This window comes from Solanum dulcamara, chromosome 3 (assembly GCF_947179165.1).
Source record: "Solanum dulcamara chromosome 3, daSolDulc1.2, whole genome shotgun sequence".
NCBI classification, from domain to species: Eukaryota; Viridiplantae; Streptophyta; class Magnoliopsida; order Solanales; family Solanaceae; genus Solanum; species Solanum dulcamara.
The window spans coordinates 78,944,439-78,967,122 of record NC_077239.1 but is presented as its reverse complement, the minus strand read 5'-3'; the positions used below and the strand labels follow the sequence as shown (position 1 = coordinate 78,967,122).

General features: G+C 33.4%; 2 protein-coding genes across 4 annotated transcripts; both read right to left on the bottom strand.

Moving 5' to 3' along the window:
- Position 1: 1 nt before the first annotated feature.
- LOC129883166 (uncharacterized) lies at positions 2-7,624 on the bottom strand. Of its 3 annotated transcripts, none has more exons than XM_055957762.1 (11): positions 7,510-7,624; positions 7,067-7,197; positions 6,821-6,975; positions 4,025-4,318; positions 3,815-3,941; positions 3,156-3,263; positions 2,954-3,056; positions 2,722-2,847; positions 1,785-1,975; positions 1,149-1,241; positions 577-675 (listed from the first exon to the last, which is right to left on the bottom strand). In XM_055957762.1, exons 2-10 carry the CDS (start codon positions 7,117-7,119, stop codon positions 1,151-1,153), a joined length of 1,248 nt encoding a protein of 415 aa, XP_055813737.1. In that variant the 5' UTR covers positions 7,120-7,197; positions 7,510-7,624; the 3' UTR covers positions 577-675; positions 1,149-1,150. The 3 variants fall into 3 exon arrangements, with proteins under 3 accessions (XP_055813739.1, XP_055813737.1, XP_055813738.1); XM_055957763.1 differs by lacking the exon at positions 7,510-7,624 and adding an exon at positions 7,326-7,423; XM_055957764.1 differs by lacking the exon at positions 1,149-1,241 and having other exon boundaries at positions 2-675.
- A 2,180-nt stretch (positions 7,625-9,804) lies between these two features.
- On the bottom strand, positions 9,805-11,788 carry LOC129881864 (glycine-rich cell wall structural protein). The gene is made up of 2 exons (XM_055955974.1): positions 10,739-11,788; positions 9,805-10,588 (listed from the first exon to the last, which is right to left on the bottom strand). Exons 1-2 carry the CDS (start codon positions 11,745-11,747, stop codon positions 9,918-9,920), a joined length of 1,680 nt encoding a protein of 559 aa, XP_055811949.1. The 5' UTR covers positions 11,748-11,788; the 3' UTR covers positions 9,805-9,917.
- Between the last annotated feature and the right edge of the window lie 10,896 nt (positions 11,789-22,684).

The following is a 22,684-nucleotide window of genomic DNA, read 5'->3' as shown; positions in this document are numbered from 1 at the left end:
AAGCCCTGTGAAAGTGACACTGCTTCTGAAGTCCAGATAATCTGCACTTACTCGTGGACTAAGGGTGGAAAATGAAAGGTATTTTTTTGTCCCCTAAGCAGGGAGCTTGTGAAGGAGAGTTGTGCACAACAAAAAAGGAATGAAAGGTTCCTTTGCATTAGATGGTCTTTAACTTCCCTATAATGATGGCTCTATTCTCTTTGGGAGCGTTCAAGTTAAATAGAGAGTGTTTTCTCAACATTATCTAAGTTACCGGAGTGTTTCAGGAAAAACCTATATGAGGCACCTTTTTGGGTGTGGGATACTCGTTTAAGCTTTACATTCAAGAGACAAATACATACAACGATTGATGTAATTCAAGAGGGTATAGTTCATCTAAACATTCACCTATAACAAGAACGAAACAAATTAATACTACCACCTTTGACACATTACATTAAACAAGTCAAAACTTAGTCTGAACAAAGTACAATATGTTCAGAAAGTGTTTGTGCTAAAAAGCTCATTTAGAGCTATCCTTCAAAGTAAATAACAAACACATAGCAAAAGCTTAATAATTTCCATTTGATTGTTTTGGTTGCCACTTCTCTGTGTCAGTCGCCTACAGCCTTCCAAAAGATATGTGAAATCAGCATGGATTGCTTAAACTCAGTAAGAGGAACTTCAAGATACTTTCTGCATAAACATAGAAGTCATTAAAGCAAAAATCACACAAGTTTTTGTATGGTCATAGTAAGAGTCTAATAGACCAAGATACATAGAAAATCGCCAACAAAGTTTGATTTTAGGAAAGGAAAAAACTTATTCACACCCAATATAAGCACCAAATCAAGTTAATCCAATGCTAGGAAGAGCAGCAGACAGAAATTGAGATAAAATTTTGTTTTGCTTTTCTTTCCTTCTTTACAGTTCTTGCTATGCTATAGATTCTGATGCGTCTTTTTGAAGTTTTCTCAAAAGATTTTCATTTTCTTATATTTTTATTTGACATTATGTACAGCAGATAGCAAATCAACCATGGTTAAATAATAAAAGTAGTTTTCATTGCTGAAGCAGTCAATTTCCTCTCCCAAAAATGGCCAACAAACATGTTCAATGTTCAAAAATATTATTGGAAAGTCATAACCATAATTTAAAGAAAGAATCACCTTCATTTATGTATCCTCCCTTGCAAATCAAAATCATCAGCTGAGTAGTAATCCGAAATGAGACGATACATGTATGACGGGTTATGCCCTCCACTATAAATCAGAAAGATGCAATGAGTATTATTATAATAAAACTGCTTATTAATCCCTAAAGTGGCAACAGAATACATTATGAATTTCCCCTTAACGCTCCCCTTTAAACCCAACAACCACTAAGTCTCAATCCCAAGCAAGGTGAGGTCGGCTACATGAATCCTCACGGTCAATGTTGCTTGCTTAAGCCCATCTAAGTCCTAATACACCAAACTTTTGCATGTAAAACCTTGAACCAATTTTTTTTTGAAAAGTAGTATTCTTTTGTACTATAAATTATGGTGGAATTTAAAATGCAGTGGTGCTTTTTTTTTTTTTGGAAAAGTAAATTGAACTTCATCGATACTGAATGCTACATAAATTAATTATCTAACATATACTAAACACAACTAAATAGAAGATTCTCGTATATTAGTATAGGATACAACGTAGAACAGTATCATCCAAGACTACTTTGTTGTGTTTAAGCCAAAAGTAGTTCGGAATTGAGGCATCGTTGTTGCAAACCCAAATTAAAACTTGAAATTGGTAAAGCATCCTTACATGTCTGTGATGAGGAGGCTGACAAGCTCAGGTGCCACATAATCAAAACCAGGGTTAACAACTTGAAGCGGAGCCCCACTATCCATTCCAAATTCCATGCAATTTGAAAATCGCCCGAATTCAAGAAGTTCAGCAGGGGATCGCATGTCATTCAGACAAACCTCTGGATTGTGTGGATATGAAGGGCACAACTGTAACAGAAAGAAAACAGTTAAACGAATTAGCTAATGATAAGTACAGCGAAAAGTAGAAAAAGAGTTTGCTGCTTAAGTGGCAAACGTAAAAGGGTAACTTTATGGTCAACTCAAAATGGATAAGTCATGGAAGGGATTCAAGGATCTGCAAAGCCTTATATCAACATTATACACCATTTCAAGGTTCTGAACATCATTTAGTAAACCTGAAAAGCTGAGTTCTTCTTATGTTATCAGAGCCTTCTGGTTTGAGAGTGATATTCAGCAAGATGTATAAAAATCGCCAATAGTTAGAGTTAAAAGAATAGCCACTCAAACGGTTGGACTGTACAAGTTGATAGTTCACACGACCTCTTTCTCTATTTTCCCCCTCTACCTTAATAACACCTTTTTGCCAGTTACTCCCGCCGTTTGTTCAGCTGGTAAGCACCTCTCACCTCCAACCCTAAGGTTGTGAGTTCGAGTTACCAAAGAAGCAAAAGGGTGGGAGCTCCTAGGGAGGGGTTTTAAAAAAAATATCCCTCCGCTTCAATGTGTTTCTCTTGTCTAGTTTTGACTTGACATGGAATTTAAGAAATTAAATAAGATTTTTGAATCTTGTGGTCTTAAATTAAAGATATGTGGAATGTATCAAAATACCCTTCGTGGAAAGTTAGAATTAAGAGTTGCCAAAAAAATGGAACGGAGGGAGTAATAAGTAAAGACAAAAAAAGTAATACATAAAGACAATAAAGCTCAGATACCTTGTGAATGCCAGCAACTACGACAAATGGAACAGCATGCTTTTGAGCTGCAAGTGCAACCATGTTCATTCCAACAGGTGCAATGACACCACCATTGGCCATCACTGCATGAACTCCCACTATAACCTACAGAATAAGGTTATGACTTATGGTTCTGAGAGCAGGTAGCCGAAGCAGCAGCACAAGGTTACAGATTGGTACTATGTATAAAATAGCTAATACAGAAAGTTACCATATTTACTCTAGAAATCATTGCAAAAACTGCAGAATCTGTGACAACTATAGTTTGTAGACCTCTTGATACCAACTCTTTTGCAAGAGCATGACCCTGGTACCTGATCAAGCACAAATGAAGAAGGGATTTTTACAGTTAATATGAAAAAGAAGATTAATGGTTCATTTATTTCTAGGAAATTACAGAATACTCCTCAAACCTCGGTGCGCCCTCTGCAACAACCACCCGAAAAGACCGTTTTTTCTCTTTTGCAGCACAGAGGAATTCAAAGGCAGTTCTCGAACTACCTAGTGTTAGTATTACTTCACTGAAAAAAATTGCATCTGTTAATTAGCTATCTCATTTGATTAAAAGATACATGTTCACCACAACTATGCAGCTATATGCCCACAAAAGAGGGTGAAAAAGAACAATTAAATACATTAGAGGTGAAAGAAACAACAAAGACCATTTGCATTGCAATAATGACTGTAACTATATCACCCTGGAGCAAAGTAAGAAAGGCCAGCAACCTTATATTTTATAAAATGTTTAGGCTACAAACCTATATTTGTCATTTTCACAGTAAGGTTGGAACCGTAGATTTATCATTGATGGACAAACGTGTTAATTTATCAGATAAAATGTCTATCCAGCAAGGGAAGTGGCATTTGCCTCGCACCCAAGTTCAAGTCCTGAGTCACCTATCACAATTTTTTTGTGAATTCCAAAGGGAAAACCCTTGGACAACAAACTATGAGGAACAATGAAACGACAATATCCATCGCATATGTTCAAATCATGCTACAATGTTACTTGAAATATATAGTGTGCATAACACAATACAGACATTTTCCAGTACGTGCGAAAGGTAAATACTTTTGGTGAATATGCTCAACTGCCTGTTCTGCGATCAGCTCATGACAAGTATCAATATCTTCAATTAACATGTTAATTGCCTCAATAACATCATGCTTTAACTTCCGAGTCCTGGCAAGTTTATCAGCTGCAACACAGAAAAACAATTCAGTACTGAAACTTAAAAAATGACTGAATTGCTTCAAATTCATGTAGCACAGGAGCATTTACCTTTGCTTTTCTCTTCAGAATCTCCACCTGAAGAGGAGGTGTATATGTTACTCGGTACAGATTTATCTGGCATATTCTCCAGAAGTGCATGCAATGAAGGAGGTCGTAGAAAACTTTTAGCTGCAGCAGCAGCAGCAGCAGCAGACTGACTTGGGTCATAATCCTGGTCTATGGTTCTTTCATCATCACTTGCAGCTGATAAATCTAAGTCGCACGTTTTACTTGTCAAAAGAGAGAGATCCTCCTCCCGGATAATATGAAGAACACGCCTCACAATGTTTCCAACAGCAAGCTCTGCAATTTCATCAAATATTGGTTATATCATTCTTGGCATAAACAAATATGATTACTTAATCTAGAGTGCTATCAGAGGTCATTAATTTATTATAAAATTCTCCATTTGAAGTATTGCTGACAATCCTTGCATTGAAATCAACGGGTTCAAGCCGTGAAATTAGCGACTGATGCTTGCGTCAAGATAGGCTTCTTACACTACACTCCCTTGGGGTGTGACCTCTCCCTGGACCCTGTGTGAATGTAGGATGTTTCATGCACCGGGCTATCCTTTTACATATATATACACATCCTTTAGTAAGTGGAGTGACGAATGATGAAACATGGGGTTCATCTCTAAGAAAAATGTGCAGAAGTACACCCAGCACGCTGGAATAAATCGAAACTAGGGCACCATCTCTCTCTCTCTCTCTCTCTCCTCCTATCACCATATGTGCATGTGCGCAAATAGTTAGCATAGCAGATGTATATTTCTTAGCTGTGACAGAGGGAGGAGAGGAACAAGGAAATTTTTGTGGCAAGGAAACAAGGAAAGAAGAGGCTTCCACCTTGTCAAGTGGAAAACTCTTGCCCTCGGTAAAAAGCTAGGAGGACTTGGTATAAAGTGCTGTAGACAGCAGAATCAAAGTCTGCTCATGAAGTGGTTATGGGGATATTCCAACGAAGATCAATCTTTGTGGAAGAAGGTGATCAAAAAAAATATGGAGAAGAAGACCATAGAAGACAAAATCAGTCAACATTGTGTATGGGGTCAGTGTCCGGAAGACTATCAGAAATCTCTGGCAAATTTTCAGCAGAAAGAAGCAATAAAGTTAGTAATGGGCTTGAAACGTCCTTTTGTGAGGACACCTGGATAGGGAATGGCTCTCTCAAGCTCTTATATCTGAATGTTTTCATTTTAAATCAACAACAAAGGGCTAACATTAGTGAAGTTTGGAGCAATCAAGATTGGAACTTCAGTTTGAGGAGACTCTTAAATGATTTGGAGGTGGACAGATTCACTGAATTCCACAACACACTCAAATCTTTTCACCGGGACCTCACAGGAACAAGACAGAGTGGTGGTTAGGACACAACTCAGGAGTTTATTCATTCAAAACAGCCTACCACATGATGAATGATGGCAACAACCTTTTTGTGTAGTGGCCCTGGAAGCACATATGGAGGGTCGAGATTCCGTATAAAGTGGCATGCTTTGTTTGGCTGGTTGCCAAGAAGGCAGGCAGTGTTGTCAAAGGCGCGCATAAGCCCTGAAGTGAGGCTCAAAGCGTGTTGAGCGCTTCGCATCGCTTAATGTGCGCTTCAGTGTTTTCATCAAGAATTTAATACCTCTCCTGAAGAGGCAACACTAAACAATTGATATTTCACTTTATTGTTAAAAAAATTCAATTTTTTTGTACACATATTTGTTATTCATAGTTATAATTATTAGTCTTGGAATAAACATATATATTTGCATTTTTCTCCATTGTTACTTTTTCATTAAAGTTATCGCTTTATTGGCACTTAAAGCCCCAATGTTCCTTAGATCTTTTTTGCGCTTTTCGCTTTTGATAACACTATAAGGCATGTCTGACACAAGACAGACTACAGAGAAGGGGAATTCAACTTTGCTCTATCTGTCACTTATGTGGAAGGACTACAGAAACAAATAGCCATCTTTTCATGCATTGTAGAGTGACTATACAACTGTGGGACATCTTTTTAGCAATGATTGGTTTGAGCTGAACAATACCAATGAATACCTAGATATGTTATCTAGCAGGAACATAAGAGGCGGCACAAAAACTCAAAAAAGAAGATGGAGTATGATCCCTGGCTGCATGGCGGATTATCTGGAAGGAAAGGAATTTAAGATGCTTTGAAGGCAAAAGCAGTTCAAACCAGAAGATAACGCTTAAGTGTATTACTGCATTCTACAAGTTCTAGAGTCTCTATAGAACGGTAGATTTTTTGTCTAGTTTATATTTTGCTTCACTTTCTCTGTAACTATGGCCTTCACAGCCTTTTTGTGATTTTAATACAAAGTTGTTACCATTTCAAAAAAAAAAAAGTAAAGCACCACATGTTAGGAGAATTCGAGTCCTAAAATGAAACAAACAAATGGAGAAGCAGCTGCAGTTAATGACTTACGCTAACCACAGATCACATATGTCTTACTCCTACACATGACTTGTAAACAAAGTTAACACAACTAGTTAATCAGGCATATCCAATTTTTTCTATATTTCGAGCAAGTGAAGCAACTGGTATCAACCTAGACACGAAGCAAATATATCATTGAAAGAATTTTGTCATTCTTTTGGAACACAAGAAGATCACATAGCAGACAGATGGCTTGTAACAGCGATATACTTAAAAACCGTCTCTAGCATCCAAATTTTCCACTACCAACTAGGATTGGATAAATCATAAACTACTTCAAAAAATAAATTTTATTCTAGAACATCGAAATTTCTACAAGGAGATCCTCATTCATGTATTAGCTGATAAAATACTTACCAACGGGGTTGGCAGCAACCAATTTAACACCTATACCCCTCACAGCCTCAATGAGCACTGCAGCTGGGTTAGTAGGTGGCAATCTTTGCAACGAAACTACAGAACGAAGCAACTCTGCTGTTAGCCGCGATGTTGCTTGTGACCCTTCAACCTTACTATCATTCAAAAAAAGAAAAGCAGATTACAATATTAATCAATTAAATCAAAAAATTAATTCTCTTACAAATTTCTTATAACTGCACTAACCGTTTGCTGAGGTTTGCAACAAAATCATTCACAAGTCCCTCAATATCAGGCATTTTTCAACTCAATAAACCACCAGAATGACCCTTATAAGTTAGAAAAATCCCCCTTTTTTTCCAGAAAATGACAATAACCTGGAAAAAGAACAATTTTTTAATACGTTTACTTACATTCTTGATCCTAAAAAGACACAAAAAAATGAAAGCTGCAAAAAAAAGAGAAGAGCAATCTTGAATATATGTAGTTAAAATCTGGAAGCAACCACAATTTAGTGCTTCAATATCTTGACCATTAACATAAAAACTAGAACAAACAACCCCAAATTGAAGGAGAAGAAAAGCTAAAATCTTCTCTTTTTTTTTCTTCTTTTAATTTATTTGTTAATTTCTACCATTTTTGAATTAAAAGGGTTAACAGAACATGGAATTTAGCATCAGTACTTATACCTTTGATAACAGGAATTTTGTTGCAAGAATTCGATGCAATGAAAATTTAAACTCCCAGTCCCAGATATGAAAAGGGTTTTAAAGGGGTTTTAGGGCTCTAACCTTTCTTTTATCATTTTTCTTTTTATATAATTTCATATTGTCCGGATCAGTTTGCCAGCATATTGTATAATTTTTTTCAACAACTATTCACCAAAATTTGAATAGATAAAAATAAATTATTGAGTCTAAATATAAATATCGAACATCACTTAAAAGAATAAAAAATAAAAAGATATTGTTAAATCTCTTTGGCATAATAAAACTTTTCTAGTGCAATGCTAAATGCCAATGGTGACTCAAAAATTGGATTTTGCGGTTGTGAATTTGAATAGATGTTATATCATTCTTGCCTTTTTTAAAATATATATATATATATATATATATATATATATTCAAAATTTTGTCTAGGCCACTAATAGTTTGTTTGGATGATTGTTATGTAATGTATCGTATTGTAATATATTATACTGTGTTATATTATTTTGTACTATATTGTTTTAATTAATATAGTGTTTGAATAAATTGTATCGTTATCCGTTATTACATAATGTCATACATTTATGATTTGAACGGGGTATAACTATTATGAAAAGGTAGGGTAAAATATGAAATATTATTATTAAATAATAAATAAATATAAAATGAGGAAAAAAACATGAAGGTAACGACGCGATCATACCAAATCAGTCGTTACATAAAATGGATATTTTCGTCGTTACCTAATGATGAATTTAAACGATACAATACAATAGAATTTAAGTAACAATCAAAATAAATTATGTATTTAAACTAATATACAGTAAGATACAACGGATAACAACTATCCAAACAAGGTGTAAGGATTGACTTTTCAATTTTAACTTATTTTTTTATTTTAGCTTAAAATTAAGTACTTATAATACTATAAAATTATTTAAAGATTATTTTAGTTTAAAATCACTTAAAATAACACAATCCAATCAGGTTCTAAATAAATTAACCTGCAAATTATCAAGATACATGATGTCTTCCATATTGGACGCTTATAACATCTATAGATTAATTGATCAATGCATACTTGTCCAGATTGAAACCATCTCTAATTTTTGCAAAAAAATTAACATATATCATTCAACAGCCATTAGTATTAATCCGCTATATTATATTAGTGCGAGATAATAGATATGCGATTCAATAATTGAGGTGTATTTAAGCTTGGCCCAATATCACCATTAGCCAAAAAATAAATAAAAAACTGTACACATACTTATGTTAATTACAATGAAGACTTAGCAGTATACTACTATAAGTTATAGTCTTATTATTAATGGCGGAGTCACTAATTCAAACAAAAAAATTCAAAAAGAAATATTCTTATGTCAAGATAACTCAATAATTTATATTATATATATATATATATAAAAAAATTACTCTATTTTCATAGCATAATATTTCAACGAAGAATATTCAATTGAACCATTACATATTCCTCTGCATCCGCCCTTGCTCTGCTTATTGCCTATAGACAAGTGGATAATGAAGAATGTGACTAAGAATGTAGGGTCCAATTTGAGTCGTACATAATTCATATCATATATTGCAGTAGAGACGGATCTAGCCTTCAGATATTATAATTCATATCATATATTGTAGTAGAGACGGATCTAACCTTTAGATATTATAATTCATTTGAGCTCAATATTTTTACCACGAAATATAATTTATGTGTAAAAAACAATTAAAATTACAACAATTAAATAAATAATGAATTTAATACTAGATTCATTTCGATATTGCAATTCACTTTATTAGTTTCCCTCCATTGAATTCTAAATAAGCCTTAGCAGTTTTAACTTTTCTTTGTGAAAAAATATATATGAATATTGGAACTTACATTAACGAACTTTCACAAATTTTGCCTTGAAATTCCTGCAAAGTAAAGCCATCTTCATGGAGCTTTAATGATCTAGTGATGATGATTCTATGGTAATTATTATTGACCCGCGACATTTAAAATATCTTCACTGAAATGTTAATTAGATTGTTGCCTTTCTAGTGCAAATGAGAGAATTATCTCAAAAATTTCTAGAGGAAAACAATTTGAATGTCATTAGCTATTTTTTGTTTTATAATATAGTATGTTCATTTTGCCTCCATGTTTCTTGCACAGTATTATATTTCAGTTTCATGAATTTGATGGAGGTTGTTACGTGCTTCATAAAGGAAGAGAATGTTGTATGTAACCATAAATTATATATTAATGAATAGAATTGAAGTAGGAATTTCATTTCATTACATATAAAACTAATGAATTACAATTTCAAAAATATAATGATATTAATAACATTACAGCAGCTTAATTTGGTGTCAATACTATTAGAGGATTTTTAGTAATCTCCTCCGATTCCACCACCTCCTCCTCCGCCAAAACCACCTCCTGCTCCTCCACCTACTCCAAATCCACCTCCAAATCCACCACCGACACCTCCTCCAATGCCACCACCAACTCCACCTCCTCCTCCACCACCAAATCCAATGCCGCCACCCTTGCCGAATCCTACTCCTGCACCACCACCGACACCTCCTCCGATGCCACCACCGGCACCTCCACCTACGCCACCTCCAACGCCGCCACCTTTGCCAATTCCCCCTCCAGCACCACCACCAACTCCTCCACCAATGCCACCACCTTTACCGATCCCACCTCCAACACCACCACCGGCTCCTCCTCCGCCGCCGCCACCAACTCCTCCTCCCGCACCACCTCCAATGCCACCGCCCTTTCCAATTCCTCCTCCTACACCACCACCGGCACCTCCACCTACACCACCTCCAACACCGCCACCTTTGCCAATTCCCCCTCCGGCACCACCACCAACTCCTCCACCAATGCCACCACCTTTACATATCCCACCTCCAACACCACCACCAACTCCTCCTCCTGCACCACCTCCAATGCCACCGCCCTTTCCAATTCCTCCTCCTACACTACCACCGGCACCTCCACCACCAATGCCGCCACCTTTGCCAATCCCACTTCCAGCACCACCACCAACTCCTCCACCAATGCCACCGCCTTTACCGATCCCACCACCGGCTCCTCCTCCAATGCCACCACCAACTCCTCCTCCCGCACCACCACCAATGCCACCACCCTTGCTAATTCCTCCTCCTACACCAACACCGGCACCTCCACCGGCACCTCCACCTATGCCACCACCAATGCCGCCACCTTTGCCAATCCCACCTCCAGCACCACCACCAACTCCTCCACCAACGCCACCTCCTTTACCGATCCCACCTCCAACACCACCACCGGCTCCTCCTCCGATGCCACCACCAACTCCTCCTCCTACACCACCACCAATGCCACCCCCCTTGCCAATTCCTCCTCCTACACCACCACCGGCACCTCCACCAATGCCGCCACCTTTGCCAATTCCACCTCCTGCACCACCACCAATGCCACCCCCCTTGCCAATTCCTCCTCCTACACCACCACCGGCACCTCCACCAATGCCGCCACCTTTGCCAATTCCACCTCCAGCACCACCACCAGCACCACCACTAATTCCTCCTCCTTTTCCACCTCCAGCTCCCCCACCAACACCACCTCCTGCACCGCCACCAACTCCACCTCCAATGCCCCCACCTACTCCACCCCCACCTCCTGCACCGCCTCCAATGCCACCACCTTTACCAATGCCTCCACCTATTCCTCCCCCGCCTCCGGCTCCTCCTCCAATGCCTCTACCTATTCCACCCCCGCCTCCAGCTCCACCTCCAATACCACCACCTTTACCAACGCCTCCACCTACTCCTCCAATGCCACCACCTATTCCACCCCCGCCACCAGCTCCTCCCCCAATGCCACCACCTTTACCAATGCCTCCACCTATTCCTCCTCCACCTCCCGCACCACCACCAATTCCTCCACCTATTCCACCCCCGCCTCCTGCACCACCCCCAATTCCACCACCTTTTCCAAACCCACCACCATAACCACCTCCACCGCCACCACCATACCCTCCACCATCCACATCGCCAAAACCTCCACCAGCGCCGAAACCACCACCAAATCCCCCTCCCTCACCAATAGTAAAAAACTTCTCATCCTCAAAATCTTTCACATTTCTAGCGAAAGCCACACTCCCCACAAGAACATGAAAGCAAAGCAATGCTAACACCCCGACCTTAATCACTCCCTCACCTATCATTTTCAAAGAATAATTTTTGAATTGTGTTAAACTTTTTTTCCTCCGCAACTGATTTGAGCAAATGCATCAAGATCCAAAGGGCTTTATATATTTGGTGAAAAACTTCACTTTTCATGCTCTTACATTGATGATATATTTGTGCATTAAATTGTTTCAACTACTACCCGTTTGCCACATTCAAAGTTGGGATTCATGCATAATTATGACAACATGTTCTCGTTAATTGCTATATTATCTGTTCATCATAAGAAAACAATTTTCATCTTGATTTGAAACAAACCATTTTGCTTTCAGACCAACAAGGTCAAACATTATTTCATTGGTCCATGGAATTCAATGTTAGAAACAAAAATTGTCTGCCTAAAATTGCACACAACGTTTTAGAAGTAGTGATTTATTTCATTTTGCATTAAAGGCTAGAATTTCTCTTATTGATATAGTTGAATGTGTTTAAATGGGCAACACGGTCCGCCTAAAAAATATTTACACAATCAAATTACTGGCACAAGATAATTAAGTATTAGTCAATTTTTTTTAACAACTGGGTAATCTAATATAAATGCATAAGCAAATACTGAATTTAATTCAACATTTTAAGTTCTTAGCATTTAACTCATTTTAATTTTAATTATATAGGTTCATATCTAATATATATTACAATTTTAATAAATTATATGTAAATTTATGTATAATTTTCGTCAAAATACTGAATTTAAATAAATCAGGAATTACAACACTACATCCACCTCGGTATAAACGGTATTTGACTTACTAGCACAAAAGTTAAACTACATTAATAGTATAAAAAAGTTATGTATACATTAAAATACTAATAAATTAATGTGATTTTGAGTTTGTTCGCACCACAAAAATTAATTCTGGGTTCTAAATTTGACAGCAGTAGTGGCTTTTGTTAATGTTTCATCAATTTGAATTCTCACTTAATTTAATATTTTATGGTTGTTGTCAGCTAAGATGCTAATATATAACTTCTTGATTTCTTCAGCTCCCTTCGTTTAAAATTATCTATTGTATATCTTTCATATAATGGTGCTTTAATTTGTATTCATCTTTTTCTAGCTTATTTTATTTCAAAATACAATGGATTGATATAGTGCGATGGATGAAATTCCTTTGTTCTTAATGAGATATTTCAGATTTAAGAACAAGAAATAAAGAAGCCTCTGGTAGAAACTCATTTAATGGGTCATGGATACAACAAATTTGGATTAATCTGACCAACATTTTTGTATATATAATAGATGGTTAAAAAGAATGTTGTAGTTGAAATACTGCAATAAAAAATTATAATTAGCCCATAAATTCCATCTAATTATATTTTTATTTCATAATAAATTTTTGTGAAAAGAAACTTTTTAGTTCAATTGGGAAATTCACATTTGTTCTTTTCTGTTAAATTGTGTCTTAGGGCTAATTCACACTCCAAAAGCTAGCTTAAAAGGGGATGATTGACCAAGCATTATAAGGAGTTCACCCATTTTATTAACCACCAATGTAAACTTTTTGTCATTCTTTAACATTTTCTAACAGAACTAATATGTTTATTCTTTTTTTATTTGAGATATGTTTACTTAACTAATTTTCAATTCAAATACTTCAAGAAGATCCATAAATTCTTTCATGGAGATCAAATTCAAATCATCTTAACTAGTTCGAGAAATATATCATTAACGGCCATCGAATAACGATGGAGGTCAAATCCAAAATCATCCTAGTTCGAGAAACATGCAATGACTCTCGAATCAAGGAGAAAATTCAGAAAAAAGAATTAAGAAAGAAACAGAATTGTACCCGCAATTTCTATCAATAAAATATTCTTGTTTCTTAAAAAAAAAAACTAATTTTCAATAATTTGAGTGAGATCATTAACCCTCTTTTTTTTTTTTTTTTCATATGATGGCGCTTTAATTTGTATTCACCTTCTTTTGTCTCTTTTAAATTTTAAAATATTATCATATGGCTTATCATCGAGGAATGTGATGGAATAAGATGGGGATTCAAAATTTATAATTCAATATTTTTAATAATTAGATTCTTACTACTGAATGCATCACAATTTTAAAATTATGAGTTCAATATTTAATTAATCTTTATTAATTTTAAATAAATTTTTATATTTTAATTTTTTAAATTAATTTTTACATATATTTTATATATTTTATTTAAAATATTGGGTTTACTTTAGTTATTTTTATTCTCTATTCTTCTTTGGGTGAGATCTCTCTATTTTTAAGTTTAATCAGCAAGGTCTCGAATTTGAGTCTTAAAAATGAAGAAATCTCTAGTAGCTAGCAAACCTTTTCTTAAATGGACATTTCTTGACACAAATTTGAATTAGTCAAACTAGCAATTTTTGGATAATATATAGTTTTAAAAAAATAGTTTAAATTCTTCAATGAAATTAGTTCCAAAACTCCATCTAGATCGATCATCTTTTAAGATGGGTATAATTGCATAATAAATTTTCAACGAAAAGAATTTATTTTAGTCCAGCAGTAGGGAAATTGATATTTGTATTAATTGTCACGTTTCACTTTTCGAAAATTAATTTAACTAATTTTCAAAATTAATGGTCATAATTTACGTAATTTAACTCTCGAGAAGCAAAATGTAGCAACTAACACAACTAATTATGAACAGGGAAGTATATGTAAAAAAAAAAAAAAAAAGACAACTAAGAAGTAATTGCATATAGTTACATCAAAATCACCAGTAGTGTGACTTAAGACAACCTGATTCTTTCTGCTTGTTATTTATTTAAGGGGAAAATGTCAAAAATGTTTTTAGACTATTTAAATTGAATAAAAATATTCTTCATTTATAGTTTGGTCCAAGAATGTCTTTGCTGTCAATACTTTGTTCAGAATTATCCTTAATGTTATTTAATGGGTCAAAATATCCCTATTGTTATAAAATGGGTCAAAAATACTCTTTTACGAATAAATATATCCTTTTTTTAAAACAAAATCTTGTTCCTTATAAAAACATTACTTTTAAGAAACTCTATTCTTTTTAAACCACTTTAAGTAATAAAAATGTAGAAAATTATTTTATTCTTCGTAATCTCATTTTATCAATTAAAAAAGAATAATTTCATGCACTCTAAGTTTTAACGGGTAACATATGTCATATATATAAGATCATAATCAATCATTAATTTTTATTAAAATAACTATAAAAAATAATTATACTAAAATAAGAAATATTTTTAAATTTTAACTTTTTTTGATTGAAATAGAATAAACATTTGCTAATAAAATAAATATTAATAGGAAAAAATGTGTTTAAAAGAAAATAAATAATATATTTATTTGAAAAGGGGCATTTTTAACCCATTAAATAAAAATAAATAATATATTTATTTGAAAAGGGGCATTTTTAACCCATTAAATAACAATAAGGACATTTCTGAACCAAAATATTAACGACAATAATATTTTTAAATCAAATTATAAATAAAAGACATTTTCATTTATTTTAAATAGTTTAGATACATTTTTAATTTTTTCCCTTTATTTATTTATTTACTTTACATTTTCCAGCTCTCAACAGCAAACATTGACTTTCTGGTGCTAAAATAAAGACAATCACCAATTATTTTCTTTTTGTGTACCAATTGGAGAGTTGCAAAAAATGCTTTGCACTTTTTTATGGGTTTCTTTACTCTTTTCATTCTTTCATTTTTACTTCTTCTATTTATTAACTCAATTTATTTAAATTAATTTAAGCTTCCTATTTAACACTCCAAAACTAAAGTAATTGGAACTAGTACTATCTAACTTCATTCAAAGAAAGATAAAAGTTGATTTTTTGTGAATCTAAAGGGAAGTGATTTCTAAATATATTAAATGTCCTTAATATATTAGGCCCTATGAGTCATTGACTAATAATTAATTCAATAGTGCAACTACTTAATTCCCCTTATAAATTAAAAATGTTCATTTTTCTTTTTATACAAAATGTATATAAATGGAAGAAAAGAATATTAATTTATTTGAAAAGTGGGAAAAATTGAAAACCCACTGAATAATTTATATTGGTGGAAGCAAATGATCACATGGCATGGAAGGTCAAGAATAAAGGTCACGTTAGTCATGAGATCCTACTAAAATAATTTTATGGCATTGCTGTCTAGTGTATATTATTTTAGTCTAGAATTCGAATTTTGATTATGCAATCATCTATCTATAAAGAATTATATACACATCATAATCTGATCTAGATCAATGTATTGGTGGTGATTTTTTGACCACATATAATATAATATATACAATAGAAATAAAATTATAGTGAGCAAGTTATCTAGTTTTATCCAGCAAAATAAATCTGATCCTTTATTTCAAATTAAAATTTTCAAAATCAATTATCTTTTCAAATAAGATTTGAACCTATGATCAATCGATTAATAATTCATAGCTTTGTACAATCAATGGGTTAACGATCGATCAATGTGTCGCTGAGTTATGTCACTCAGATGACAATCTTATAAAGTTCGATTTTTGTCACCAACCATGACCAATATGAGCTACTCCAAGTAAATATAATACTTGCTTCGGTTAATATTATATATTTTTTAAAAAATTATACACATTTAAAGAAAAGTATTTAATCACGTCAATTATGAGTGCATTTGTCTAAATCATTCATCATCTATCTTTAAACGCCTCATCTAATTAATACCCCACCCCCTTGGTTTAGAAAAAAATGATCTAGAAAAATAGTATGCATACTTGAAAGGCATTATTTTTTATTTTTTTTAAGGTTTTCTGGAAGGGGATTCAATGAATAAGCTAAAGGAGCATTGAGGTGGGTGAAACCTGACCTCTGCATTACAAAACTAGTAGTGATGGCACATCCTTACTCTCTAACTTATCAAAATAAAAGAAAGAAAAAGGAGGAGGGCTGCTCCTCGTCACATAAGCTTACAAAAAAATTCTAGAATCCATAAAACTAAAAGCAACTAAACAAAATTTAGCCAGGGTCGAATATGAAGTTGCCCTTCTTCACTCGAATTCTAATGTTGGGCTTGCCAACTACATCATTCTTCAAGGTGGATGCAATCTTAGAAGGAAGATTTATAGCCTCAGTGAAGAAGGTAGTTGTTTTGCACTGTTCAGCCACATTGACGAGCAAATCAGCCGTAGTGTTACCTTCTTTGAAGGTGTGAGTGAAAGAGAAATGACCAAGTGAACTCATGGATTGAATTTGTTTAATATCATCTTTGATATGCCAAAAGGGGTTGATCGTACTTTTAACCATCAGAATAATTAAGAGAGAGTCAGATTCAACGGTAACTCTGTGAAAATCATAATCTAGACATCATCTCAGACCAGTTTTTAGAACTAGAGCCTCAGCCGAATTATTTAAACAAAAACCAAAATAGGCACTAAAAGCCATAATCATTTGTCCAACATGATCCCTAAGAACTCCTCCACCTCCGGCACTTCCAGGATTCCCTTTGCGACAACCATCCACATTCATTTTTAGCTCATTATAGTTTGGTCTCATCCATTTCACCAATTCAATTTCTAGCTTTGGTGTGATGTGATCTATGATATGAGAGATGTTGATAATAGAAGGTGAGAGTGGAAGCTCTTGAAATTGAGAATTAGGGACTATTCAATAATTTTTAGGTGGAATGACCTACGAGACTTTTGTACTTGACTCCGTTTCAGTTGGACCCTTCTACTTATTACTTTGTCAACTGAGCCCTTAAACTCATCTAAACACAATATTTTAAACCCCTCTGACCATTGACTGACCTTATGTGGCCACTCTCCTCTTCCTCCTCAACACACACTTCTCTTTTGCTGCAAATCAGCCCCCCACTCTAACCACTTCGTTTGCCCCCACTCCTAACCCTTTTAAGTTTTTAATTTTTAGTCTAAAAATATTAAAATCATTATTTGTGTTAGTTGACTTTAAAGAAGAGATATAGGTATGGGTTACGGGAAGGGAGATTGATATTTATTGAAAAATTGAAAACTCCATTGATAAAGTTAGAAAAAGCTTGAAGAGCAATAAATGAGTTTTGAGAATTTGTGAAATTGATTCAAAATTGCGATTGAGGTTCAAACCCATTATTTGTGTTAGTTGACTTTAAAGAAGAGATGTAGGTATGGGTTACATGAAGGTTGATTGACGGATATTGAAAAATTGCAAACTCCATTGATAAAGTTAGAGAAAGCTTGAAGAGCAATAAATGAGTTTTGAGAATTTGTGAAATTGATTCAAAATTGTGATTAAGGTTCGTTGGATTTGCGTTGGTGAATTTGTAGTTAAATTTTCAAGTAAAATGGGAAAGAATTTCATCTATCTAACATCTTCATATTTGCTCACAAAGTGAGCAAATATGAAGAACATGCCTTAGAATTTTTCAGATATTGTAAAAGTGCCCTAATTGATTTTTTTTATTTATTTTTTTAACATGTAATTCACACGTGTCATTAAAAAATGACGTGGAATTTCATGTGTGCTCGATTTTAGAACACACACACTAATCATATGAAAAAAAGGTTTAAAATATTGTGTTCAGATAAGTTTAAGAGTTCAGTTGACAAAGAGATAAGTAGAAGGGTCCAACTGACAAACGGACCCAAATATAAGGGTCTACCAGGTCATTCCGCCTAATTTTTATAAGGCATCATCTTATGAATATTCAGATCAGCTTGTATAAACCTCGACTATTCAATAATTTTTGCAATTGATATTATATTTTAGCGGTGAGAAAACAAATATTTATTTCAAGAAGACAACTATCTATTCATGATCCATTAAAAAGAAATCAATACGTGTCTCTGATGGAGTCTAACATCGTATGTAGAGCGCCCAAGCGCTTTTTAGGCCATGGTCACAATGGAAAAGCAAAACTCTATTTTTAGGAAATTGCGCACCATAACCTCGTACTTCCTGAGTGAAAGTCCCTAGATTTGTAGGCAAGGAGCTACCGCAGGAAGTAAGCTTCAACTGTAACTTTAAACCTTGTCTGTTATTTAAACCTTCTGTGGCACATGGTTACAACTGTTTGGCATATGATAATAAATACCATACTTCTTTATAAATGGAATTGTAAAAAAAGGGGGGAAATAAATGCAGCTATTATCTAATTCACTGCACCTTTAAAAAAAAGCTGTGCAGGATTTTTTTTAATACTAATAATTTACCTTAGGATACTTTGGCCATCTTTACTACTTATGTTTGTCATTACTTTTTTTTCCCTTAGTTATTCTCATCACATTTCTTAATTTTTGTATTTCTCAAGTCCGTTTTGAAAATTACTTTTATGGTATCGGAGGTCTTTCGAAATAACTTTTCTACTTTATAAAAGTTAAAATAAAATATACATACATTTCATTCATCGATTCCCATATCTCACTTGTAGTATCATTCCGAGTATGTTCTTTTGTTGTTTATCTTCTGTGGTGGCCGGTGGGAAAAATGTGACTTCCCTTAGTTGTAGGGCTGGTTATTGGATGGATCAGTTGAATAATTATGTTAAACGGTTTGGCTTATCGGATATCATATTTTAAATATATTAATTCACTAGCCAACTAATAAGCTATCGGTTGGTTTGGTATCGGATTAGTAATTAACGGACGGTCATCAGGTGGTTTACTGGCTCAATCGTTTCATGCTCTCTTTACTTTCACTCAACAATATATTGATCTCGCATCAAACAAAATAATTTTTCTAGCCCTAGTTAATCTGGTAATTGTGTAACTTTAAATCACAATGAGAAACATATGAAAGTCTAAATTTCGAGGGTGCATGCACATAAAAATTTATTTAACAAATATACTTAGAGTAAAAATATAACTACAATAATTCTTAACTGATTAACAATTTACCCAATAAGAAAATTGAGCGCCCCCACACCGATAAACCGTTAACTATAAAATTTTGATCCTTTGACAACCATTAATTCAAAAATTCAATATTAATAAGCCAATTTTATGATTATTTTATCAATTATGATTCGATTTTGAACTGAATTGACTATATCTTCTTGGATAAGCTATTTTTAACCACACGTTTTAATACTTTGTGTTTTCATCCACATAAAATGCTACCTTGCTTGTATCGCTCTTGTCATTTTTCATCCATTTACTCAATGAAAATCTTACACGAAACAATTAACCCAAAATAGCTGATCTCATTAGTAAAACGACTCTCAATTTAGATATATTAAGTATACTTTTTAAATTTTCAGTGGGGTGGGGGTGGGGGTGGGTTCAAAAATGAAGATTTTAGCCTTTCACATTTTTAGGGGTCGTTTTGTTCGAAGATAAGTAATGCAGGAATTGTAAATAGAGAAACTATTTATGTGGTCGTTAGTAATAGAGAAATTGTTATATGATTAATTAAGAATGTATAAATTGGAAGACAACAACTTCTCACTTTAATTAAATACATTTTTGTCTCCCTAATCTCGCATAATTAATACATATATTCTTATTTTATATTCTATCAAACATAAAATAATACATAAATTTATGCATAATTAACTTATATGATATTATTCACAAGAGGATGTTTTCAACCAAAAGATATATAAGATATGTTGAATTTATTTTTTATTTTTTTACAAATTTTAGTCGGTATATAGTGTATAATATGTATATAGTCAGTGAATATAAATTTATTGTGCACTTGTTATATACTGATTATTAAATATAAGCCGACAATAATAATATTTAACTATTACGACTATGCAAGTGAAATTATTTTTAGCCAACCGACTAAAAATATTAAGATCCCAATTCCCAAATATTATTGCATTTAATTATTATTGTTTAAAAGTCAAATAGTCACCATTACAAGTATCCATCACTTGTGATGCTAATAAAGAGATGACAATTGTGTTAATGTGAAAAGGCATATATATTTGTAGAAGAAATTTCATTTTCTTGGTAGAAAAATTGTACAAAGTACCAACTCCTTTCTTATTTTGAAGACCTTTCGAAAATCTCCTCATTGGGAGTCTCTTTCAAAATTAATACATGTTGTTTCCCTTAATTTTTTCCATCGGTATTGTATTCGATATTTATATTAGAATTTGGCTAAATTTGAATTCGCACAATATTAGATATTCTACTAAGATTGAATTTGTGCATTGCAAAATTCATTTCTAGGTACGATGCTTTTAACAGAATTTTCTCAATTTCTAGAAATTCAAACTTGAGACCTCTGATTAAAGATGAAGGAATTTCAATTTTCAACCATCCCACCATAATCCATATTGATAATAATATTAATATTTGTTACATGTTCATGAATATTGTGATGGTAAAAGTTTATCTATATTGGATTAATAGATATATGATATGTGTTTGCATATGCATCTTTTTTTTCCACTTAATTAATTTACTTAATCATGATAAGTTAATATAAAAAGGTGTAAATATTCAGTACGAGTGTGTTATTACAAATCTTTCAATTTACTTTTTCCTATTATAGAAAAAGAAAATTGTTTATCTGTTTTACGTTCTGAAAACTTCTTTTCCCAAAAATAGAAATACGTTTGGAAATTGATTCTTTATTTAATTATGCTTTACGTATTTCCTAATTAAGAGTACTACTACTTAGTGATTACCATTAGGGCAAAACTTTCTTTAATTAGTTCAAAAAAAATATTGTCGCATATAAAGTTACAAATTTCAGATAAATACGGATATGAAGTTAGTAATAAAATATCAAAAGTTAAGTATATTGTTTGTGCAAGAAAATTTTAGATATTCCGATATTTTTATTTGAAATTTGACTTTACGTATTTGGACTTTGATGATTCATTAATTTCATTTTACTCATAATTACCTCGTTCATTCGATACACCTAATTTAATATATTGCTTTTCAATAAAAGCTATTCAAAATTAAATAAAAAACTATGAAATTTTGTCGAATGGCTACAAGTTAAATAATCTTATTAAAATGATTATAGCTTAAATAGAAATTTAGCTACCAGATGCAATTTCTACAACTCCAAGACTTGAAGTTGACCGACGGAGACATAAAATGGGCTCAATTTAATTAGTAACTGGGCCAACAGCCCAATCTACTGCATTATCTTGTGTTAAATAGAACTTATGGGTATTTTACTTAAATCTCATAGTGAAAAGGCTCAATTATAATTTATCCAGACTTTTTTGGTAATTATCCGAATTTCCTCTTTTTTCCAGATTTATGATACATACGAATGACACTGATAGATCGCGATTTGATACATAAGTCTTTTTCATGATACATCGCTAGTTGATACAAACCAAACATTGTAATATCAATAAAACTTATTAATCAGCTTATAACACCTAATATATATGAACACAACAAAAATAACAGTAAAACTTATGTTTTACTGATACATTTTGTGTTTGGTTTGTATCAACTAGTGATGTATCATGAAAATAACTTATGTATCAAATCACGATGTATCAGCATCATTCCTATGTATCAGAAGATAGATTTTTAATTTGTTTTATAAATTATAGGGAATAATTGAAAATATAGGAATACAAGGTGTATAATTTGATAATTTATCCAACACAGGTTTCTTTTGGCTCCTGAGGAAGGACGATGAATAGGCGATACATCATTTTTGTTGGTATGTATGTTTTTCTTTCACTTGTGATTAGATTCATTCAGTGTAAAATTAAATAGTCGTTCTATTATATCAAAGTATGAAAGTTTGAAGTTCTAAACCCATCTCACGTGTCGTTTTAATAGGTGAATAATCCAACCCTTGAAACATGCTATAGTCTTAGGTGACAAAGAATCGACACTGATGTGCCAATTTTTTTTGTCGATGTGAGCTCTTGGGGATGATCAACTTGTCATTTTTGTAGTAACTTTTATCTATTGATCGACGATCGTTTCACTCGGTAACATTGGATCACTAAGACTAACTTTCGTCCTTGCTAA

Coding starts and splice junctions, on each gene's coding strand:
- LOC129881864 (XM_055955974.1), bottom strand. CDS start 11,747: ATGATAGGTGAGGGAGTGATTAAGGTCGGGGTGTTAGCATTGCTTTGC. Junction 10,589..10,738: donor CGGCATTGGTGGTGGCATAG/GTGGAGGTGCCG, acceptor GCATTGGTGGAG/GAGTTGGTGGTGGTGCTGGA.
- LOC129883166 (XM_055957762.1), bottom strand. CDS start 7,119: ATGCCTGATATTGAGGGACTTGTGAATGATTTTGTTGCAAACCTCAGC. Junction 4,319..6,820: donor GGTTGCTGCCAACCCCGTTG/GTAAGTATTTTA, acceptor ATGAAATTGCAG/AGCTTGCTGTTGGAAACATT. Junction 2,848..2,953: donor TGATTTCTAGAGTAAATATG/GTAACTTTCTGT, acceptor CTTATTCTGTAG/GTTATAGTGGGAGTTCATGC.